The 20006-nt window shown below is 42.5% G+C and overlaps 1 protein-coding gene across 2 annotated transcripts; it reads right to left on the minus strand.

Moving 5' to 3' along the window:
- Positions 1-2035: 2035 nt before the first annotated feature.
- Positions 2036-10652, minus strand: utp25 (UTP25 small subunit processor component). Of its 2 annotated transcripts, XM_076107529.1 has the most exons (13): positions 9668-10652; positions 8825-8864; positions 8395-8575; positions 8085-8306; positions 7876-7964; positions 7363-7773; positions 6607-6823; positions 6312-6514; positions 5766-5948; positions 5399-5508; positions 4291-4536; positions 3277-3537; positions 2036-2174 (listed from the first exon to the last, which is right to left on the minus strand). In XM_076107529.1, exons 1-12 carry the CDS (start codon positions 9766-9768, stop codon positions 3282-3284), a joined length of 2259 nt encoding a protein of 752 aa, XP_075963644.1. In that variant the 5' UTR covers positions 9769-10652; the 3' UTR covers positions 2036-2174; positions 3277-3281. The 2 variants fall into 2 exon arrangements, with proteins under 2 accessions (XP_075963644.1, XP_075963643.1); XM_076107528.1 differs by lacking the exon at positions 2036-2174 and having other exon boundaries at positions 2614-3537; positions 9668-10650.
- Between the last annotated feature and the right edge of the window lie 9354 nt (positions 10653-20006).

Raw genomic sequence — 20006 nt, forward strand, 5'->3', positions numbered from 1 at the left:
TTAGGGTTTGATAGAAGCTCAGTAGCTCCTTGATTTACTGAATGGTATGGCAAAGATTGTTTTTGTCAGATATAAATCAGTTTTTCTTCTGGAAACATGACTTGAGTGAAATGTGTTCCTTGATCACAGTGAAACCTCTTGAAGCAGAAGACAGAAATTATCTGTAGGAGCTTTCACAACAGACTTGCAATGTTGCCAGAGGGGAACCTATAAAGTAACATCACAAGAGTATGAAGCAATTCAGATCAAATACAATCGCCAACAAAATCCGCATTCCTTGTTAATTCTACTCCCTCAACCCACAGGGTTGTGCTACAATAGCAACGTATTCTTGCACCAAATGTTTTAGTGACAAAACGTTTTGCAGAGGGACAGGAAGGGTCAGCTGAACTAGAGCACAGCCTCCAGTGTCAGTATCAGAGGAAAATGGCAACAAAGACTCCAAGATCAACTAAATTCATGCCGGTCTGAACCGATACTTAAAAAGAAACCACAGAAGTGCTAGGGGCAGATCAGTTCAGGCACATGCCTCCAAAAGATAGTCACCCTGATGGAATTTGTTCACTGATATCAGTACAGTCCTCTTTCCCTATAACCGATCCTTGGCAGTCATTAGCCCTACTTCTCCAGCTCAACCAGACATTCTTGCCAAAAAGAGAAATTAGTTTTGTGTCAATGCTCAGGCAAATCAACAAAACGTTCTCCAATTTTTGGTAACTGCTCCTTAGCGTAGGCCTCAAACAACCCCTTAGCTACAATTTACCTACAACACTTGAAGCTGACTCAGCTTTTTTTTTTGCAAGTGTTCTTGTGTTCTTTAATTTAGTGTCTATTTGCACCTGGGTGAGAATAGTCACATGGCAGCTTTTCGGCTATTTACACAAGGTCAGGTTAAATATGCTGCTTAATTTAGCAATTGTTAGCTAGCCGAAATATTTAGTAGCAGTGGTAAAAGTAACAGTAGTTGTAGTATAAAGAGCGGCAAAGTATGTTTAGGGAGTAGTTTGTGGTGGATGAATGAGTCAAATTCAGAACTTTCACCCACAAGTGCAAGTCCTGTGAGAAGCCTATTTTTAAACCTGACTCATCATTTTCTGTGGGTTTTGTTTGTCGTTATTATTTTCAGTTTTCCGTCGCAGTTGGTTAGGTTTAAGTAGAATACAAATAGCCTACATGTCCACATAGTGTGTCTAATGGGTTTCCGGGGTTGGGTACAAATAGCATTGTTGGCTACGGACAACTGGGTGCTTGTCTCTGCCACTGACATCCTGAGATACTTGTATTGATGATGTTTACTATGTAAAGTCATGTGGCTGATATAAAAGTTTAAACATTCAAATGTATCATCCATACTTGAGCAGTTCATGGTTTAAATAACCTGGTAATAAACATACATACTTTTCTCATAATCATTCACCTTTTTTATCTCTGAGAAAACATTTATCACTTTATTTCTTTAGGGGAATGCAAGCCCGTGCCAGAATGTCTCGATGGATTACTCATCGGTACTACACAATAACTTCAATGCAATAACACTAACACAATACCACTGAGATCATTCCAATGAAACCCTATATTTGACTCACCTCTGGACGTTTTAACTCTTCAGTAACATAATTCAGATTGTTCCAGCCATCATAGGACCACAGTCCCTGGTAGAAAGCAATACCAATTGGATTGATGGCGAGATTTGTGTTTTCAAAGGAGTCTTCAAAGTTTTCAGTGTGCCCTCTGAAAAGCATCACCAAACCTCCTATTATAATGACTACCAGGGCCAGAACCTTGACCACCATGAAAACCACTTGGACTGACATTGAAAAGCGAACATTGAGGCAGTTCACCGTGGCGAGCACTATGATCGCAGCTGCTGCCACGCACTTCACCAGCAGCACCGGAGGGGGGCAGTCTGGGTAGAAAGGAACCACGACATACTGAGCAAAACTCAGCGAGATGCCAGCAACGCCGGCAGGTCTCACAAATAACACAGAGCTGAAGATTAACATGAAGGCGATGACTGGACCTGAAGTCCTGAGGATGTAGATGTACTCTCCCCCGGATTCTCTTATGACAGTGCCCAGCTCAGCATAGCAGAAAGACGCCAGTATCACCAGTAAACCACAGCAAGCCCACACAACCAAACTGGCTCCAGGGCTGCCGATGGTGGAGAGCACCGTCTGAGGGGACATGAAGATCCCAGATCCAATCATTGTCCCGGCAATGAGGGACACGGCTCCCACCAGCCCTACTTCCCGCTTCAGGTTCAGCTTCTGTGTCTTGACGTCCATAGCTGTTGTCAGGCACCTTTAGCAATGGAGGACCCATCATAATTATGTGGCCAAAGTCACTCTTGCAGCAACTCAGGGAGTTAATAATTACATGGTTGGGTATATTAAACATGCATTATCTTCTTTCAAAGGGAGGAACTTATGCTGTTGGCCATATCCGTTTTTGTTTCAGGTTGGATATGCAGAACACCTGAGTAAGCTGGACCCAGAAGTGAACAAATCCAACCTGTGACATCCTCTCACTCTCTCACCCTTCACTGCCAACTGAAATAGCTGACTAGTATCACACAGTCATACATACATCACTGACCTGATCACAGACACTTCATTTGTATTTTTGCATTTCATGTTTAATCAAAACATTTTTGTGGGATTGTGTGGCAGAGCATTAGCCCTATAAACTCTAAGTTCCTCTGGTTTCAAATTCCTAAAATACAAAGGAAACACACCCATGCTTCATTTTAAACACTTCTATTTTGGGTATGCCACCATAGTAACGATCATAAAAACTGATATTGATCATTTTAGCACTTCGGCACCTTCAGGACAGATATTGCTACAAATATGATTGCTTATCAAATAATAGGGAAGATAATAAAAATAATGAAATATTTATACTTTATGATGAATCTGGTGAGTGATGCTTTTACAGCTTATCACAGTGATCACCTCCAATGTTTTATGATCTCTTCACTCTGAGGCTTGATGTTTCTGGGCAGCTTCCACCTACAACACATCAAACAAAGCCCACAAACGTGTTTGTTTTTCTTTGTGCTTATTGTCCAAAATATAATGGAAAGCATTCTGACCAAAGTGGTACACTTAGCTTATGTCAAACCAGTTACCCTGCGATGTGTCACATGGCAATCCACGATCACAGACCTGCATTCAACATCTTTGTAGTTACACTCAATCCAGGGTCTTCCTACTGTAATAATGTACAGTAGATATCTCTCATGGTTTCATAAAGTGGTCCCTCTTATCTGCCCACCTCCATCAGGAAGCCTCATCTTCCCCTCCTGTGACAAAGAGGTGAACAGTCTTGTTGGAGTGCAGCATCTGTCCCGCTCGCTGGGCTCCTGTGATGGAAGCTAACTTCTGAGCATCGTAGCGGGAGTACAGGGCAGTGCAGGTCCAGCTGGCCTCCGACCCCCGACCCCCCGCTGCCAGCATGTTACACACCTCGCTGTAGAAGTGGGGGAAGGAGGGCAATCCATAAAATATCAGGTTCTGGATCCCTTTGATGGTGTACCTAAAAAAAAATAAATGAAGTGAAAGGTCAGAGTTTCTGCCGGGCTCACCAATTTATATTCCAGACCATTCTAATACCACATATGTCATTTATCACCCGTTACACAGACATACCAGTCAGAGTAAACCAGCAGACATGATATGATCTGGAACACTTTTTCAGTATCTTTTAGCAGTTGAGATTATTACTTTATACTGCTGATTACTGCTATACACTATTTTGATAACTCCACAAAAAAGCATTAAACAGCCTCAATGCGCAATCGAAAATACTGTTAAGTGTGTAATGTCTCCCAGCAGCCTCCAATCTGATACAAAAACATTTTGTAACTAACAATATTGCCTAATATTCACATTTGTTCTTTAAATTATTGGGCTCTTTTCTTAGGAAACTGAATTCCTTCAGAATGGTTTGAAGAATTACTTTCTCGTTTGAAGTACAATTCCAGCCTAAATGCATCTCTATGTTTGAATCATCAGCAGACTACCCCGTCACGTGACACTAATAAACCAGAGAAAAAGGGCTTGAGTGCTGACTTTGAAAAAACCTGAAGTGAGAGGTCCAACTTTTGAACTCTGTAAAAGGGATATCTGTATCCTTCGCGTTATCGCAATTGGTGATATGTTAACTCTTAAAAAGGTAATAAAGACAGCCTTTATTGTGGCTGGCCTGGGAGTGATTCCAAGAATAAATATCACCAGAATGCTCATCAAACAAGTGAGGATACCCAATGGAGGGTTAACAAGTACTGACCTCTTGTAGAAGTGGAAGCGTTCAGTGAAGAGCAGGAACTGTTTATCCCCTTTCTGGAGGAAGTGTCTGGCTCGGGACACCTCTGACTTGCTGGAATACTCGCAGATGCTGGTGAAGTTTATCTCCTCTTTCTTCATGTAGTTGCGCAACCGGATGTAGTCGAAGTAAGACGGGATGTAGATCAGAGTGTGGGACATAACCGAGTCCCTGTACTGAGGCAGCACTTTATCTACAAAGAACTGAAACCTACCGACAGGATGAAAAAAAAAAAAAAAAAAAAAAAAAAAAAAAAAAAAAAAAAAGAAATTTAAATTTTGTTTGGATCAACCAAGCATTCCTCAAGATATTATGATCTGTTGCATATATTATTATCAGTTTTTTATTTGGACCTTAATTTAAATATTGAAACTCATGTAAAAAAGCAATATGCTAATAACATTAAAACAAGGGTTTTACAAAAAACACTCAAATGAAAAATACATTTTTAACCCTTTTAGATAACATCCCAGGTCATATTGTGCACCCATTTATTAACAATATATACAAAAAATATATACGAAATAAATGTGTGGATAGTGTGCTAGTACCAACCAATAATATCATGACATCAACCCATCAATCAATCTGCAACTCTTAGCAACAAGACAGGTGTGTGTGGAGCAGTCCTCTGGAGCTCCGTATCGAGCTACGCTATAAGCCCGCCCACTTTTAGTGGTCCGATCAAATGCAAAGGATTTGATTTAAATCCCTCTTGGAACTGTACACTGCTCAAATAGTTCCCTCGCTAAAGAACCTCTGACTCCAGTTTCACTGGGACAGTTAACTGGATGTTTATCTCTCGCCTCCCTAGGGGGACAGGTGAGGTCGAAGCGATAGCTGTCTGTACGTCCATGGATAGACTGCAAACAGGAACGGCTAATCGCCGAACTTTTACTGGGTGTCAACTTGCTGATTTGTAAACAAACAGGCTGAACGTTGTAGCCTACAGTGTAGCTCCCTGAATCAAAGGAAACGTGATATTCTCCCCCCCCCCCCGGTCTATCTTTCAGCGTCGACACGTTGTCTGGCTGTGATGGCATCACGTGGTTCACATGTGGGAAGACCTTACCGGGCATCGTGGTCCATGAAGCTGTCAGAGGAGAACATCTGAAACACATGAGGCAGCTGAACCAGCACCTGGCAGATGGAACCCGTTTTTGGTATGTTCTTAGTGGCAATCTGGGACAGAAACCAGACAGGGAATATACTTTAAAAAAAACAACAAACAAACTACACAATCAAAAAGCAATGAAGAAAACTTTCCTCAGATATCCAGCCGCCTACAGTAAACAACTTAGTGTGGGTGCTGCTCCAACCGCTGAGTATTAACTCAATCCATGAGATCATTTCTACCTCTTAGTCATGCGTTAACTAAATTACAGTTTGTGCTGAACGCTCAGTCCCAGGAGCAGGTTTAATGTTACTTTAATGAGTACCTGTCCACGGTAGTTGGCGCAGTGCTTGGTGAGGATGTTGGTGATCTGTGGGTCCTGGATGGAGCTGAACACCAGCGTCTGCCGGTAGTGTCTGGCCCAGTTGTTCAGGTTCCACATCCTCACCCTGGAGAAGTCCACTCCATGGGGGTCCAGCGGCTGCAGGTTTATGTGCTTCATCACATGCTGTAGAGGGGTGGACGATGTCAATATTTATAAAACATTAACTTATACAGACACCTTAACCATATAAACTTTCGACAGATTTGTTATTAATAGAGTATTTATTACAACTGAGTTTTAAAATGTGACTATTTTAACCAATCGGATTCCAAAAATAGTCAGACTTAAATCTGAAATGCTCAATGCTCTCCAGCAGTGCTTCTATTTCCTAAATGCTAAATTATAACATATTGTGATTCATCAAATTCTACAATTATTGTTAAACAGCAGATGGCGCCACATCCTTCCCAACAGTAAGAACACAACACCGCTGAAGAGATGCCATCCTGCAGTAATGTGTGCTGTTGAACAGATGTGTGTTCTTACCAAGACGTGTTCCCAGTTCTGCATGAGTAAGACGTCTGCCTGGTCCACCACCAGCAGATCGATGGAGGAGAGGAAGTCAAAGTCTCGCTTACTTTCTCCTTCTGCTCCCAGCACCGTACGGAGGCCCAGCGGTGACGCGATGATGATGTCCGATGAATAAAAGGGGGAGTACAGGCGCATGCTGCTCCTCACAATGGAGATGCCTGGGGAGGAGAGAAGACAGCGACAAGGTCTCAGACGGGAAGACTTGGTGGTTTGTCCAAAAATTGTCTGACTTCTGTTTGTTAAATCGTACCTATCTTGAAGTGATCGTCCACGTTGCCCGAGAAGATGGCGCTGTAATCGTCTGGCCTCTGCTGATTGGGCGGCTTGTCATCTGCCTCTTCGCCGAACTCTTCCTTGAACCTCTTCTTGTTGTTGACCACTATCTTCTTGCCTCTGGTCTCCAGCAGGCTGATGAGCGTCTGGACCACCCGCAGAGCTCCGCCTCGGAACGGAACGAGGATCAGGACCTGACATATTTATAACAATTATTACAGCAGAGAGAATTAATATTGCGCTTTTGAACACTTGTGACTAAGTGGACGCATTAAGAAAAGTGATGATAGCAGATCACATGAATGTCCTGGACGACCTAAATAACCCTGAGTGAGCCATACTGCTGCTTCTGTTGAAGGTGGAGCATCAAGTAATGCAACTAGTAATGCAATCACTCTCAGATCACTCATGCATACGACATAACTGCTGGACTAGATTATGTTCAGGGTGAAATATATTGTATTCTACTCACACACATGCAGAGAGACTTGTGAGCAGCAAGTAAAGCATATGGTTTCCCAATGTTTGAACTATTTTGTGACAAATGCATTTTCACACCAAAACAAAGTTTCAATGATTTCGTAAGTTGTACAATGTGTGACTACAAAATCAGCAATGCATCTGAGGCATGATGGGTCAAGTGTGCACTTTTATTTCCTACTGCAGTACTCTTGATATTTGAGACTAAAACAGGCACAATCAGCAAGTGAAAGAGAGTTAAAAAGTACTTCACCTTGGGCCGGGTCAGTCCTTGGTCTCTGGGTTCGTCCTGCGGCTCAGCTCCAGGTTTAGCTTGGGTTTTCGGCTCCCTTAGCAGTGCGTTGTGAGCCAGGACCTGGGAGTTGGCCTTCAGTACATGGTTGAGCACGTGGAGGCAGTATGCACCGCGGACCTGAGGGGCCTGGGTCACAGGACAGGTTTCTGGGTGGTAGAGGTCCTTGTAGGAGCCCATAAGCGCTAGCAGCTCAAGCTGCAGCGGGCTGATCTCCCCAGCCAGCCCCATAGGGTTGCAGGCCTGGTTCAGATCCTTCCAGCTGGCCTTCAAAACTTTGTGGAAAACTGGCAGGTTTGTGCCTTTCTGTGGGCCGATGCCTCCAAACTTCTCCAGGGGAAAGGTACAGAGTAGAGTGCCCAATTTTGGCCACTAAATGTGAGGAAAGGCAAAGATAGTTACGCACATCAAATGTAGTTAGAATTTATTCTAATGTAAAAGTTGGTCAATTTTGCAAAACTGTGAATTTAATACCGTGATCTGAGCCTTGGATTTGCTGCCAGATGTTATCTTCTGCACATCCTCTTCCCCAAGCTCTGTGTCTAAATGCTGTAGAAACATGTCTGCCGATACAGAAAACAACTGTAAGACATTCCTCCGTCAAATCGTATTCCTCAACTTTTATAATTGAGCAAGCAAGACAACTATTTTGAAAAAAAATGAACATAAAATGCATCCCGTACCTTTGCTGTCTTCCTGCTCCGCGGGGCTTTCAGCGGCCCCCTGTCCTCCTTCGTCCGTGAAGGTGGTCTCCAGACAGAACTGGGTCTCATGCTCCTCGTCTACGAACTCATCTCCTGCCGCCTTCTCCTCCCCGTCTACTGCTTCAGTTACAGCCTCATCTGCATCCTCGGGCTCGTCTTCATCACCATGCTCACTGTCATCACCGACTCCATCACTTTCCCCTACAAAAAAAAAAGCACAACAATATTCAGTCGACTGCAGTGTGTTGGCCTACACTGTCCTCAGGTGTGATGGAAATAAACAACTCACCTTCATCAAGAAGCTCCTCTTCTTCCTCTTCATCATCAGTGCTCTCCTCTTCACTCTTGTCATTACTGGTTGGTTGGCTGAGAGTAGAAAGAAGCTTCTGATAGGCTGTCTTCTGCTCTGGTTCCTCCTCCTCATCCTCCAGTTCATCAGGCTCAATGTCAGACTGTTCTGGGCTTGCTTGCTGAAAAATGTGAGGACAAAACACCTTTCAATTTGTAATATTGTAATATTAGTACGGGTAAAATATTACAAAACGGGAGTTTATCAGCGACTGGGTGGCCAAACATGTAGTTTAAATATATTTGATAAGACAGGAGGTCCTTCTTACTACCACTACAAACACCTCTTGTGCAGTGACAGTTACAGATCTCCTAGTGCATGAATTATACTTTATGATTTCTATCATGAGGAATTGTACAGCACTACTCACCAGTTCCAATATCTCAGTTCTTTCAGGTCTTGCACCGACTCTGTCAAAAAAACAACCAAAGGGGAAATGTAGTCACTTAGACAACTAGACCAAAACGTTGACTAAAAAAACAAATGTCTTGGTCCTCGGGCTGCTTGTTGACAGTTTACTGTTAGACGATACAGAGAAAACCTAAAGCTCTGTGACTTTTTCTAATTGATACATAACTCTGAGAACTAGGCAATGAGTTAGGATGTACTGATAGCATCCATGCTCAATGTGGTATAAATAATTGTATCATTGTTTGTCTGCCATTCATATTTTGTAAAGCACTTTGCTTAAGCCCGTTTACAGTCAATATCAAGGATATGCTATGGCTAGTGCACGTGTGTAAGTAAACCCCCATGCAACTGATGTCCTTGTACTCTTTCTGCTCCGGGCCATTTTGCTAGGGTTATTACCTACAGTAGAGGATCACGTTGAACATCCATTAACTAACGTTGTGTGACTACTTGATTTTCTCGAGTCATCTCCAAAGACCTTCTCAGTTGTGCCGTAACGTTGTTGTTTGCATTTTTACAAGTGGAAATTGAGAACTACATTGGGAATAACAAACAGCTACATTCTTAAATATAGCCTTTTAGGGAAAACATTTCGGGCGTGTCTATGACGTTACGGTTTAGCTCCTTCGAACAGCATAGTTTTAAGTTTTTACTAGTAACGTATACATATAGCTAACACATAGCCCACTGAATCTGTCTCGACTGTGACCACCGTCGTCTAAAGGCAACGTAGCTAGTTGGCTAACATAAAAGTAGCTTAATTATACATTTAAAACTGCCCGAAGTTCGCTGCACTGCTTACACATCATGGAATGGATGCTCCTCCCCGAATTCCTTTAAGTGTTTCTTCTGTTTTTTGGTTAGATTAGTGAGAAGCTGCTTAGTCTGCCTCCTTTTCCCCATGTTGACAGTGGGTTGCACGTGCGATTCTTCAGCTTCTTCGGTGGTGGTGAGTAGGTAGCTGTATTACTGCCACCTATAGGTCCGGAGTGAATTTACATGTGCGCAGTTCGGTCCTGGTCGGTGACAAGGATTGATGCTCATGTTGCTCCGTAGTCTTCTTAGATATACTGCATTTAACATATGCTCAGCTTTGTTTTGAAGTCCTCCTCACGTGAGATTGGCTTCACACAACACAGGCACACGCTAGAGCTTTCAACAAAGTCTGGCCTTTGTCTTTAGTGTCCAGAGGGCTGGGTAGTGTAGCTGTCATAGAAATACCTCACACGTGTTGAAACCACATGCGAGCCAAGCTGTCAAAGGACCATAACCCAGTGGCGGGCCGTGCATTTTATACCTGGGCCTTCACTGCTGTCTTACCACCTAATAACCTCATGATGGCGCCACAGCTACGGTTATTTGTTTCTAGGGGTGTAACATCACGTATTCGTTTTAAACCGTTCGGTACAAGGCTTATAAACCGAACAATAATACTGCTGCATTTGGAAAATGCAGAAGCTTAAATTGTGGTAAATATAACGTTTTCGGTGGAGACACCGGTCTGTCTGTCTGTTTAGTTTCCGGGTCAGCGTCTGACCCCGGAAGCAAAACAAAACACAACTGAGGCGCGTCTGTTCTGCGAGGCTACGCACAAACTCGCCTACATTCTCCCCGCAGCGTTTAGGCAGCTGTTCCCTACTGATTCAAACAGGGCTAAGCAATCGCCACACAATCCCCATTTCTCCAAACCATAAGTCTGTATTGTGTCATCTGTATTGTGTCATCAGAAGACTGTTGAGGGCCTCTTACACTCTCCGCACTGCAGGAGGAAGCATCGAGCATCCTGTGGTCCCCGGAAATGTCTTCTTGAATTCTGGCAAACTGCGACTAGACTGATGAGTGCTGCAAGCAGTCTGACCAAAGCCGAGCATGAGATTAAATTGCCACCTATAGCTGATAAACCTGTTTTGTAATAGCATGGCGGTACCTCTGGGTCCACCTTCAGGACACAATTCACTTTTTCTTTTTGGTTTATTTTTTTGCAGTGTATCCAAGAATAGCAATGTTTATTTTCCCTCAATTTTTCATCCTTCAATGTATTTTGTTTAATGATCATCACATCTTTACTGCCAGCATGGCCTGTTAGTTGTATGTGTGGAGAAAGCATTGTTTTTTCTGTCTAACAAACCCAACTTTATGCTTAATTACCTAATGAAATACTTATTATTATTCCTACAGTGTTTACAATCCGTCTTATGTGTTCATCTTCTTATCTCCCTGACCGTTGATGGTTTCTCAGAGCTGTTGGATATGTGGCAATGCTTTGATCTGTATATGGACTGATTTAAAATCCTGTGTTCTACAACGTAATCCTCATGACTCGGTGTAGCTGCTTGTTGACAGATGCAAAGCTGTTTTAAGCCACTATACATGTTATATTCACTATTTAAGAAGCTTCACATGAACTCAACACGACTGAAGTTGAACCAAAAAAAATCTCACAATACAAAAGTGTCACTTTAGATGACTTGAGTGTTTTATTGAATGCAACACCAAACCAGTGAAGTTGAGAAATGAGTCGGAGCAGTTCACACAATCCTGCAGAAGAATGACCAGGAAACATCTGTAAATAAAGAAACGTCCTCATTAATTATCTCAGTGTTTCTGTGTTTACACAATAACACACATTACTTTATATATATATTTCACTAACAAGGACCATGCCAATAACAGTATGAGTTTCGAGAGGTTTATTGCATAGTGGAATGATTGTTAGATTCCAGAAGCGGAAGGGGTCGAGGGATGAATAGATATAGGGTAGGGGTAGAGGGATGAAGGGATGTGGGGTATGGATGAAGAGATGAAGGGATGTGGGGAAGGGATGAAGGGATGTGGGGTAGGGATGAAGAGATGAAGGGATGTGGGGTAGAGGGATGTAGGGTAGGGATGAAGAAATTAAGGGATGTAAGGAAGAAGAAACGAGGAGGGTTTGTAGAAAGGAGGTTAGGCGATCGATGGGGGACCGTTGATGTCCGGCGGCTGGCGGGAACGGGGGGAATGGAGACTGTAGGGTGGGGGCCGTCTCTTCGGAAGCTCCGGCGGTGCAGACTCCCCTGTTGTTCCTGTAATCCTGCAAGAGAGAGAGAGAGAGAGAGAGAGAGAGAGAGAGAGAGAGAGAGAGAGAGAGAGAGAGAGAGAGAGGAGGACAAAAACAGGGTTGGGGGGGAGGGATGTGAAGACAGAGTCGAAGAGGAAGTGAATGGGTTCGTTGTGCTTAAATACTCTGTGCAGAGGAAATGAGCTGTGTTCTGGGCGTGGCCAGAGGTGGAGTGAGAGAGAGAAAAATAAAAATAACGGTAAGACAAATAATATTGTATTCATTGAATCAAAGATACTAAATGATTCATATAGTAAGTAAGACGGACAAATAATCTTTGAATGATTTTGAAAATGAATGAAATTATTTATGAACAAATAGACGTAGCATACAGTTTGTAGGTATGTTACATAATATTACTTTGTTTTTATATTGAAGACTATTCTAGGTCACTTTCTCAACAAAACAGAAGCTCCTACTTACTTTTTCCCGCCAAAGGGAACACAATGTCAGCCCGTCCCATCGTAGAGTCAATCCGAGTCGCTCTCTTCGGACCACCTCGGCCTCTTCGCAGCGCCCTCCTCCTCGTCGTCGCTCTCTTCCCTGCGTCGTTTTGTGGAGGAGTCCTCAAGGCCGACGACATCGATCTCAGGGTCCTTCTCCTCTTCAGGTAGCCCATACCTTTACCTGTCAATAATACACTCAAAAGCAGCATTAAAAGCGTCACCATCATATGGGTCAGCGTTAGGGAAAGCAGGGTCAGCGTGAATCAAAGATAGTAAATGATTAATATATTTTATAATATATTTTGATGCTCATACCAACCTTTTTTGTCCACGGTGAACAGCAGCAGCTCAGGTGGTGGAGTATTGTAAAAGTTAAGTATGAGACAGAATGGTTAATAAAACACTATTTCAATTATAAAATAAACATACTAAAGGCATAAACAGATTAACATTATAATACATTGAGCTATTTCTAACTTTGCCTTTACATTATAGATTATTCTAAATCAGAAGCTCTGACTCACCTTTTCTGTCCACGGTGATGGAGTAAGAGAGGGAACAATAAATCATCGTAAGTAAGACGGACAAATAATCTTTGAATGACCAAATAAGAAATGAATTATGAACAAATAGACGTAGCATACATTTTGTAGGTATGTTACATAATATGACTTTGTTTTTATATTGTAGACTATTCTAGGTCACTTTCTCAACAAAACAGAAGCTCCTACTTACTTTTTCCGGCCAAAGGGAACACAAACATGGTGAGTAACAGAAATGATCTTTGAATTATTGAATTAAGAATTTAATATATTTTAAATGTTACTATACCTTTTTGGGCAATATTATTAAGGCAATTTTAACCCGCAGACTTTAACCAAACTGTCTTTGGGGAGTTTCCCTGGTCCCGTTTTCAATATTATTAAGGCAATTTTAACCCGCAGACTTTAACCAAACTGTCTTTGGGGAGTTTCCCTGGTCCCGTTTTCATGAGGTTTGCTCGTATTGGATGTTCTGTATTTAGGTGTCCAGCGCAGTGCCAGTCAATTTTCAAGCAAAGGTGGTAAGTTCCTCTTCTCACATCAGCTTTCAGTGATATCTTTAGTGTTGACCTGGAGAGGATTACAGACACTGAGGGGGATGCATGACGTGTGTGATTCAAGCACACCCCCCACTGTGCAGACTGCAGACCAACTACTAGGAGCCACTGGTGTTGTGACAAGAAACATTGTGCTCATTGGAACACCGATCAAGCTAAAGGTTCCTTGCCCTGCCAGACGCAAAGGCCGGCCCTCAGGGTTAAAGTGGGTCAATCCAACGGCCCCAGTGCAAGGCGCTACATGGGGTGTCATCAGCCCTGCCACACACAAAGGCTACCATGAGAACCACTGGTCCTGCTTCGATGTGGACTCAGTGGTTGCTCCGATGACATTTCCGGGAGGATTGATCCATCCAGCATGCATATATGAGTAGATACCTAGAAAAGCCCCAGTGCAAGACACTATATGGGGTGTCACTAGCTCAGCCAGATGCAAAGGCCGGCCCTCAAGAATAAAGAAAGGTTGAGCGATCCACCGTGAAAAAATGAAGAGATACTACAGAAAAGCCCCAGTGCAAGACGCTACATGGGTTTTCTCCAGCCTTAAAGATGCAAAGGCCAGCACTCAGGATGAAATAAATGTTGATCGATCCAGCGTGCAGATATGAGGCCCTCACGGTTAAAGTGGGTCAATCCAACGGCCCCAGTGCAAGGCGCTACATGGGGTGTCATCAGCCCTGCCAGATGCAAAGGCTACCATGAGAACCACTGGTCCTGCTTCGATGTGGACTCAGTGGTTGCTCCGACGACATTTCCGGGAGGATTGATCCATCCAGCATGCATATATGAGTAGATACTATAGAAAAGCCCCAGTGCAAGACGCTACATGGGTTTTCTCCAGCCTTGGAGACGCAAAAGCCAGCACTCAGGATGAAATAAAGGTTGATCGATCCAGCGTGCAGATATGAGGCCCTCAGGGTTAAAGTGGGTCAATCCAACGGCCCCAGTGCAAGACGCTACATGGGGTGTCATCAGCCCTGCCAGATGCAAAGGCTACCATGAGAACCACTGGTCCTGCTTCGATGTGGACTCAGTGGTTGCTCCGATGACGTTTCTGGGAGGATTGTCAGCCCGTCCCATCGTAGAGTCAATCCGAGTCGCTCTCTTCGGACCACCTCGGCCTCTTCATAGCAGCCTCCTCCTCGTCGTCGCTCTCTTCCCTGCGTCGTTTTGTGGAGGAGCCAAGGCCAGAAGTTGAGGGAACTGCTGCATCCGTGAGCTCTTCTGAAGAATCTTCCAAGGAGAGTGGCTCGATGTCTTCAACATCCAGTACAGGGAGCTCAACTGCAAAGTCCTCGTCCTCAAGTCCGACGACATCAATCTCAGGGTCCTCCTCCTCTTCAGATAGCCCATACCTGTACCTGTCAATAATACGCTCAAAAGCAGCATCAAAAGCATTATTATCAAAAGGTTCAGCGTAACGAAAAGCAGGGTCAGCGTGAGGGAAAGCAGGGTCAGGGTCAGCGTAAGGGAAAGCAGGGTCAGGGTCAGCGTAAGGGAAAACAGGGTCAGGGTCAGCGTAAGGGAAAGCAGGGTCAGGGTCAGCGTAAGGGAAAACAGGGTCAGGGTCAGCGTAAGGGTCAGCGTGAGGGAAAGCAGGGGCAGCAAAAGCATAAGGAGCAGCGACAGGAACAGGATAGGGAACAGGGTAGTAAACAGGGTAGTAAACAGGAAGAGGAACAAAGCCTTGTTGTTGTCCCTCCATCACAAAGTGTGGTGGTGGGAACTGCAGCTCACCCTCAGCCTCCTGAAGCCCGTCCACATGATCCGCACCAACGCCAACCTCTTCCTCCTCGTCCTCGTAATCAGGAAGGACCGGGTCGTCGGGCATAAGGGCGGCATCAGGGCGGACTGAGGTAGGAAGAAAAACATTTATTTAAACAAAGTCACATCCACAAGCCTCCAACTAATACAAAGCCACCGCTAGTCTGCTTCAAAAGGCAACTATTTCAGTATTTATCAGGAGCAAATTATGAAAATGCTATTTTCCATGTGAGACCATAGCCACGGTCCAAACTTATTCTATAGTGTGCACATTATCACCAGCCGAGCACTTTTAAAAAACGCTCTTACATTTGGAACTGGATTCAGAAAACGTCATTCACATACACTAATACAATCAGACAACATTTGCCCAAACTATTTTCCACTCCTTCATGTATATGCAACCTTGTACTGTAAGAGATGTGTTGGTAAAAGCTGTTGTCCTCCATTGTACCATGCTGTACACACTGCAAAATACTACACACAAATACTCCATCATGCTCTTATAGCATCTGTTTCTTCACTTAAAGAACATATTGACTGGGGTGCTGTGCATTTAACACATGTTAAATTGTGATGAATGGATCCAAATCATATCCATTTGTTATCGTTTGTTTAAAGAGCACAGTAGCAGCAATGAAGGGCTAAAGAGCTAAAGTGATGTGGAGTTGTATTCAGTCAGATTTAGTTATTTGGCATACAGTACTTCTGTCTACTTGGTGAGGGAAGAATGGATCAGTTTAACCCTTGTTTGCACAACACAATTCTCCATAACAACCCTGTTCACATTGTATAGCCATAATAAAAGTCAGACTACTATATTATAAGTCAGAACAAAGCGTGTTGCATCATAGTTTGGACCTTGTGGTGATTCTGACTCTATTCAGTGAGAGATGACACTGCCTCCAATACTATCTAAAGTTTCCAATAAACTGTGAAAAACACTGCGATGAAGCCAAAAGGTTTGATGCCAGAGACCCATGTGCGCAATTACGCAGGCAATTACACACGCCAAAACGTGGGTCCCTGCCCTTAATGCAGGCGCTTGTAACAACATGGTTTCTGCAAAATATCCACAGTGAAATATGTGCGTCTTGGCACCTCAAACTAATTGATTTTATTTAGTCCACTGCATGACAAACCACTTTACAGATAAAACTACATGAACCACAAATCACAATGTTATGATGACACTAACATGACTGTAAGATGACTGAACGCTTTGGTTTTTAGGTCCATTAACTGTCAGACATTTACATTCACGTTACATCTCTTTCATTCAGGCTCACAACAATATTGATCCGTTGGTGCATTTTAATGAATATCTTGAAGCTAGCTCTCATGCTCCTTCTTTTAGTTATATCGTTGCCATGGTGCTAGAAGAGTTATATTTCTCAAAATGGTGGAGGCGCCATTTTGTTTCCGAGATTTTCAACACAAAAATCAACGATTTGATCCCCTCAAACAAAAATAACGGTGTTTTCATGTCCCTACACATGTGTTAACACATTCCACACCTATTTCGAAGAAGAAAGTCCAGTCTTAACATATAATTATTGTTTTACACCAGAAACTGTGAGTGGCCTCAAAATCTGAGTTTTTGTAATTAGCTAGCTTACAATTCTGAACATTCTTTAGCTTAATATTCAACAATTTAACGTAATTAAACGCACATTTTGTACTGAAATGACCTTTTATGGATTCAAGGAACATTAATAAACACATTTGGCATGAAATAAAAAAATAAAAAAATAAATGTACCTGTAGGTCTGACGATGCACACTGGTCTGCACACCGGGGGTCCACTGGAAGCCATTATATCCAACAGGTATTGTTTGCTGTAGGTATTCAACTCAGTTCTCCAACAGTTTGTTTTCGAGGTGATCAGATCTCTGAGAGCTCAATCTTGTAGGTGCCGCAGGTAAACTTGTTAGGTTCAAGTGCAACTCAGAAAGGCCGTTTTTCGATGACGTCACTATTATGAAGCCACGCCCCTTCCACTAACGCAGGCATGCGTGTGTGAGAGAGATTTTATTTTATAGTAAATTGTGTAAATGTAAATAGTTTGGACTGTGTGTGTGTTTACAATAGGTGTTTCCATAAATCCGTGATGTGTGTGATGATCTGTGATGATACACTTCACATCATCTTGAACCAGAGCATACATACAAGGTTCAACCAAGAATGAAACATGTCAGCAGTTTCATTTGTGTTGTTGATTTAGATATAAAATAATGAATAGAAAGGCAGTAGACATGAGTAGGGTCCGTGTACGTTTTAGTCATCTGTTTTACCGGACGAAAATACGGAAATACCATGGTATTCTCGTTTTTCGTTTGAAACCAAAAACGGAAAAACCAAAGTCAAATAACGAGCCGTATTTCGTTTTTGCAAATCCCTTTTTTGTTTTTTTCATTTAAAACGAGACGCAGAGCACAACAGGTAACCCGGAACAAGAATATTTCAAAATAAAAGTGAAGGCAATATAATGACCGTATGCAAGAAATTAATACATTAATTAATTAATCTGGGCCGATGGGAGTGCGTTAGCATCAGTAGTTGACTACATGCTGTTTAATATTCATTTACCTATGTACACAGCAATAATTAAGTTTTCGATTAATCAGTGCATTGTTTGATGCAATACAGTTCGTGATATAGTTTAATCAAAGTCATTTTCGTGTTCACAGAGCACTGATATTTATTTTTCCACCGTATTGTGCTGTTGATTTAGTGAACGTGAAGTAGATGCAAAGTCAAAGTGTTTGCCATTTTTACCAGTAGATGACAGTGTAAGTGTATTTAAACCATAGATTTAGTCATATTTACCTGTGCCTTTAGGTTATTGATGCAGATGTATTTAATGCTGATTATTTCATCTGATATTTGATGTTTATGGTTAATTTGCATTAGTTGTATACATCATGTATTTACGTTATATTTGTGTCATTTAAGAACTCAACATACCTACATGGAAGAGCGAGCATGTGTTCATGATCATGAGTCAATACATATTGACAATTGAAAAAATAAAGATATTTGGTTTATTCTTATTGAACATTAAGCCTAATTTACCTACCTCATTGATTTAATTGTCACACTTAAATCCTGATTTGAATGTTAAACAGAAGAGATCACAGAGCCGAGATGAGACGATATAGATAGATAGATAGATAGATATGTACTTTATTCATCCCCAGGGGGAAATTTGTATGTTACAGCAGCAAGACACACCAAGAAGCAAAGTAACAGAGTAACCAAAAATATTAAGTATTAAAAAATGCACAATATATACAATAGAATAACAGAGTAGGACAAATTAAATATCAGAATATAGAATATATAAGATAAAACAACAAAAATGCACAGTATATACAATGAAATAGAATAACATGTGCGCAGTTCGGTCCTGGTCGGTGACAAGGATTGATGCTCATGTTGCTCCGTAGTCTTCTTAGATATACTGCATTTAACATATGCTCAGCTTTGTTTTGAAGTCCTCCTCACGTGAGATTGGCTTCACACAACACAGGCACACGCTAGAGCTTTCAACAAAGTCTGGCCTTTGTCTTTAGTGTCCAGAGGGCTGGGTAGTGTAGCTGTCATAGAAATACCTCACACGTGTTGAAACCACATGCGAGCCAAGCTGTCAAAGGACCATAACCCAGTGGCGGGCCGTGCATTTTATACCTGGGCCTTCACTGCTGTCTTACCACCTAATAACCTCATGATGGCGCCACAGCTACGGTTATTTGTTTCTAGGGGTGTAACATCACGTATTCGTTTTAAACCGTTCGGTACAAGGCTTATAAACCGAACAATAATACTGCTGCATTTGGAAAATGCAGAAGCTTAAATTGTGGTAAATATAACGTTTTCGGTGGAGACACCGGTCTGTCTGTCTGTTTAGTTTCCGGGTCAGCGTCTGACCCCGGAAGCAAAACAAAACACAACTGAGGCGCGTCTGTTCTGCGAGGCTACGCACAAACTCGCCTACATTCTCCCCGCAGCGTTTAGGCAGCTGTTCCCTACTGATTCAAACAGGGCTAAGCAATCGCCACACAATCCCCATTTCTCCAAACCATAAGTCTGTATTGTGTCATCTGTATTGTGTCATCAGAAGACTGTTGAGGGCCTCTTACACTCTCCGCACTGCAGGAGGAAGCATCGAGCATCCTGTGGTCCCCGGAAATGTCTTCTTGAATTCTGGCAAACTGCGACTAGACTGATGAGTGCTGCAAGCAGTCTGACCAAAGCCAAGCATGAGATTAAATTGCCACCTATAGCTGATAAACCTGTTTTGTAATAGCATGGCGGTACCTCTGGGTCCACCTTCAGGACACAATTCACTTTTTCTTTTTGGTTTATTTTTTTGCAGTGTATCCAAGAATAGCAATGTTTATTTTCCCTCAATTTTTCATCCTTCAATGTATTTTGTTTAATGATCATCACATCTTTACTGCCAGCATGGCCTGTTAGTTGTATGTGTGGAGAAAGCATTGTTTTTTCTGTCTAACAAACCCAACTTTATGCTTAATTACCTAATGAAATACTTATTATTATTCCTACAGTGTTTACAATCCGTCTTATGTGTTCATCTTCTTATCTCCCTGACCGTTGATGGTTTCTCAGAGCTGTTGGATATGTGGCAATGCTTTGATCTGTATATGGACTGATTTAAAATCATGTGTTCTACAACGTAATCCTCATGACTCGGTGTAGCTGCTTGTTGACA

This window comes from Anarhichas minor, unplaced genomic scaffold, assembly GCF_050575085.1.
Source record: "Anarhichas minor isolate MPS153535 unplaced genomic scaffold, ASM5057508v1 ptg000040l, whole genome shotgun sequence".
NCBI lineage: Eukaryota > Metazoa > Chordata > Actinopteri > Perciformes > Anarhichadidae > Anarhichas > Anarhichas minor.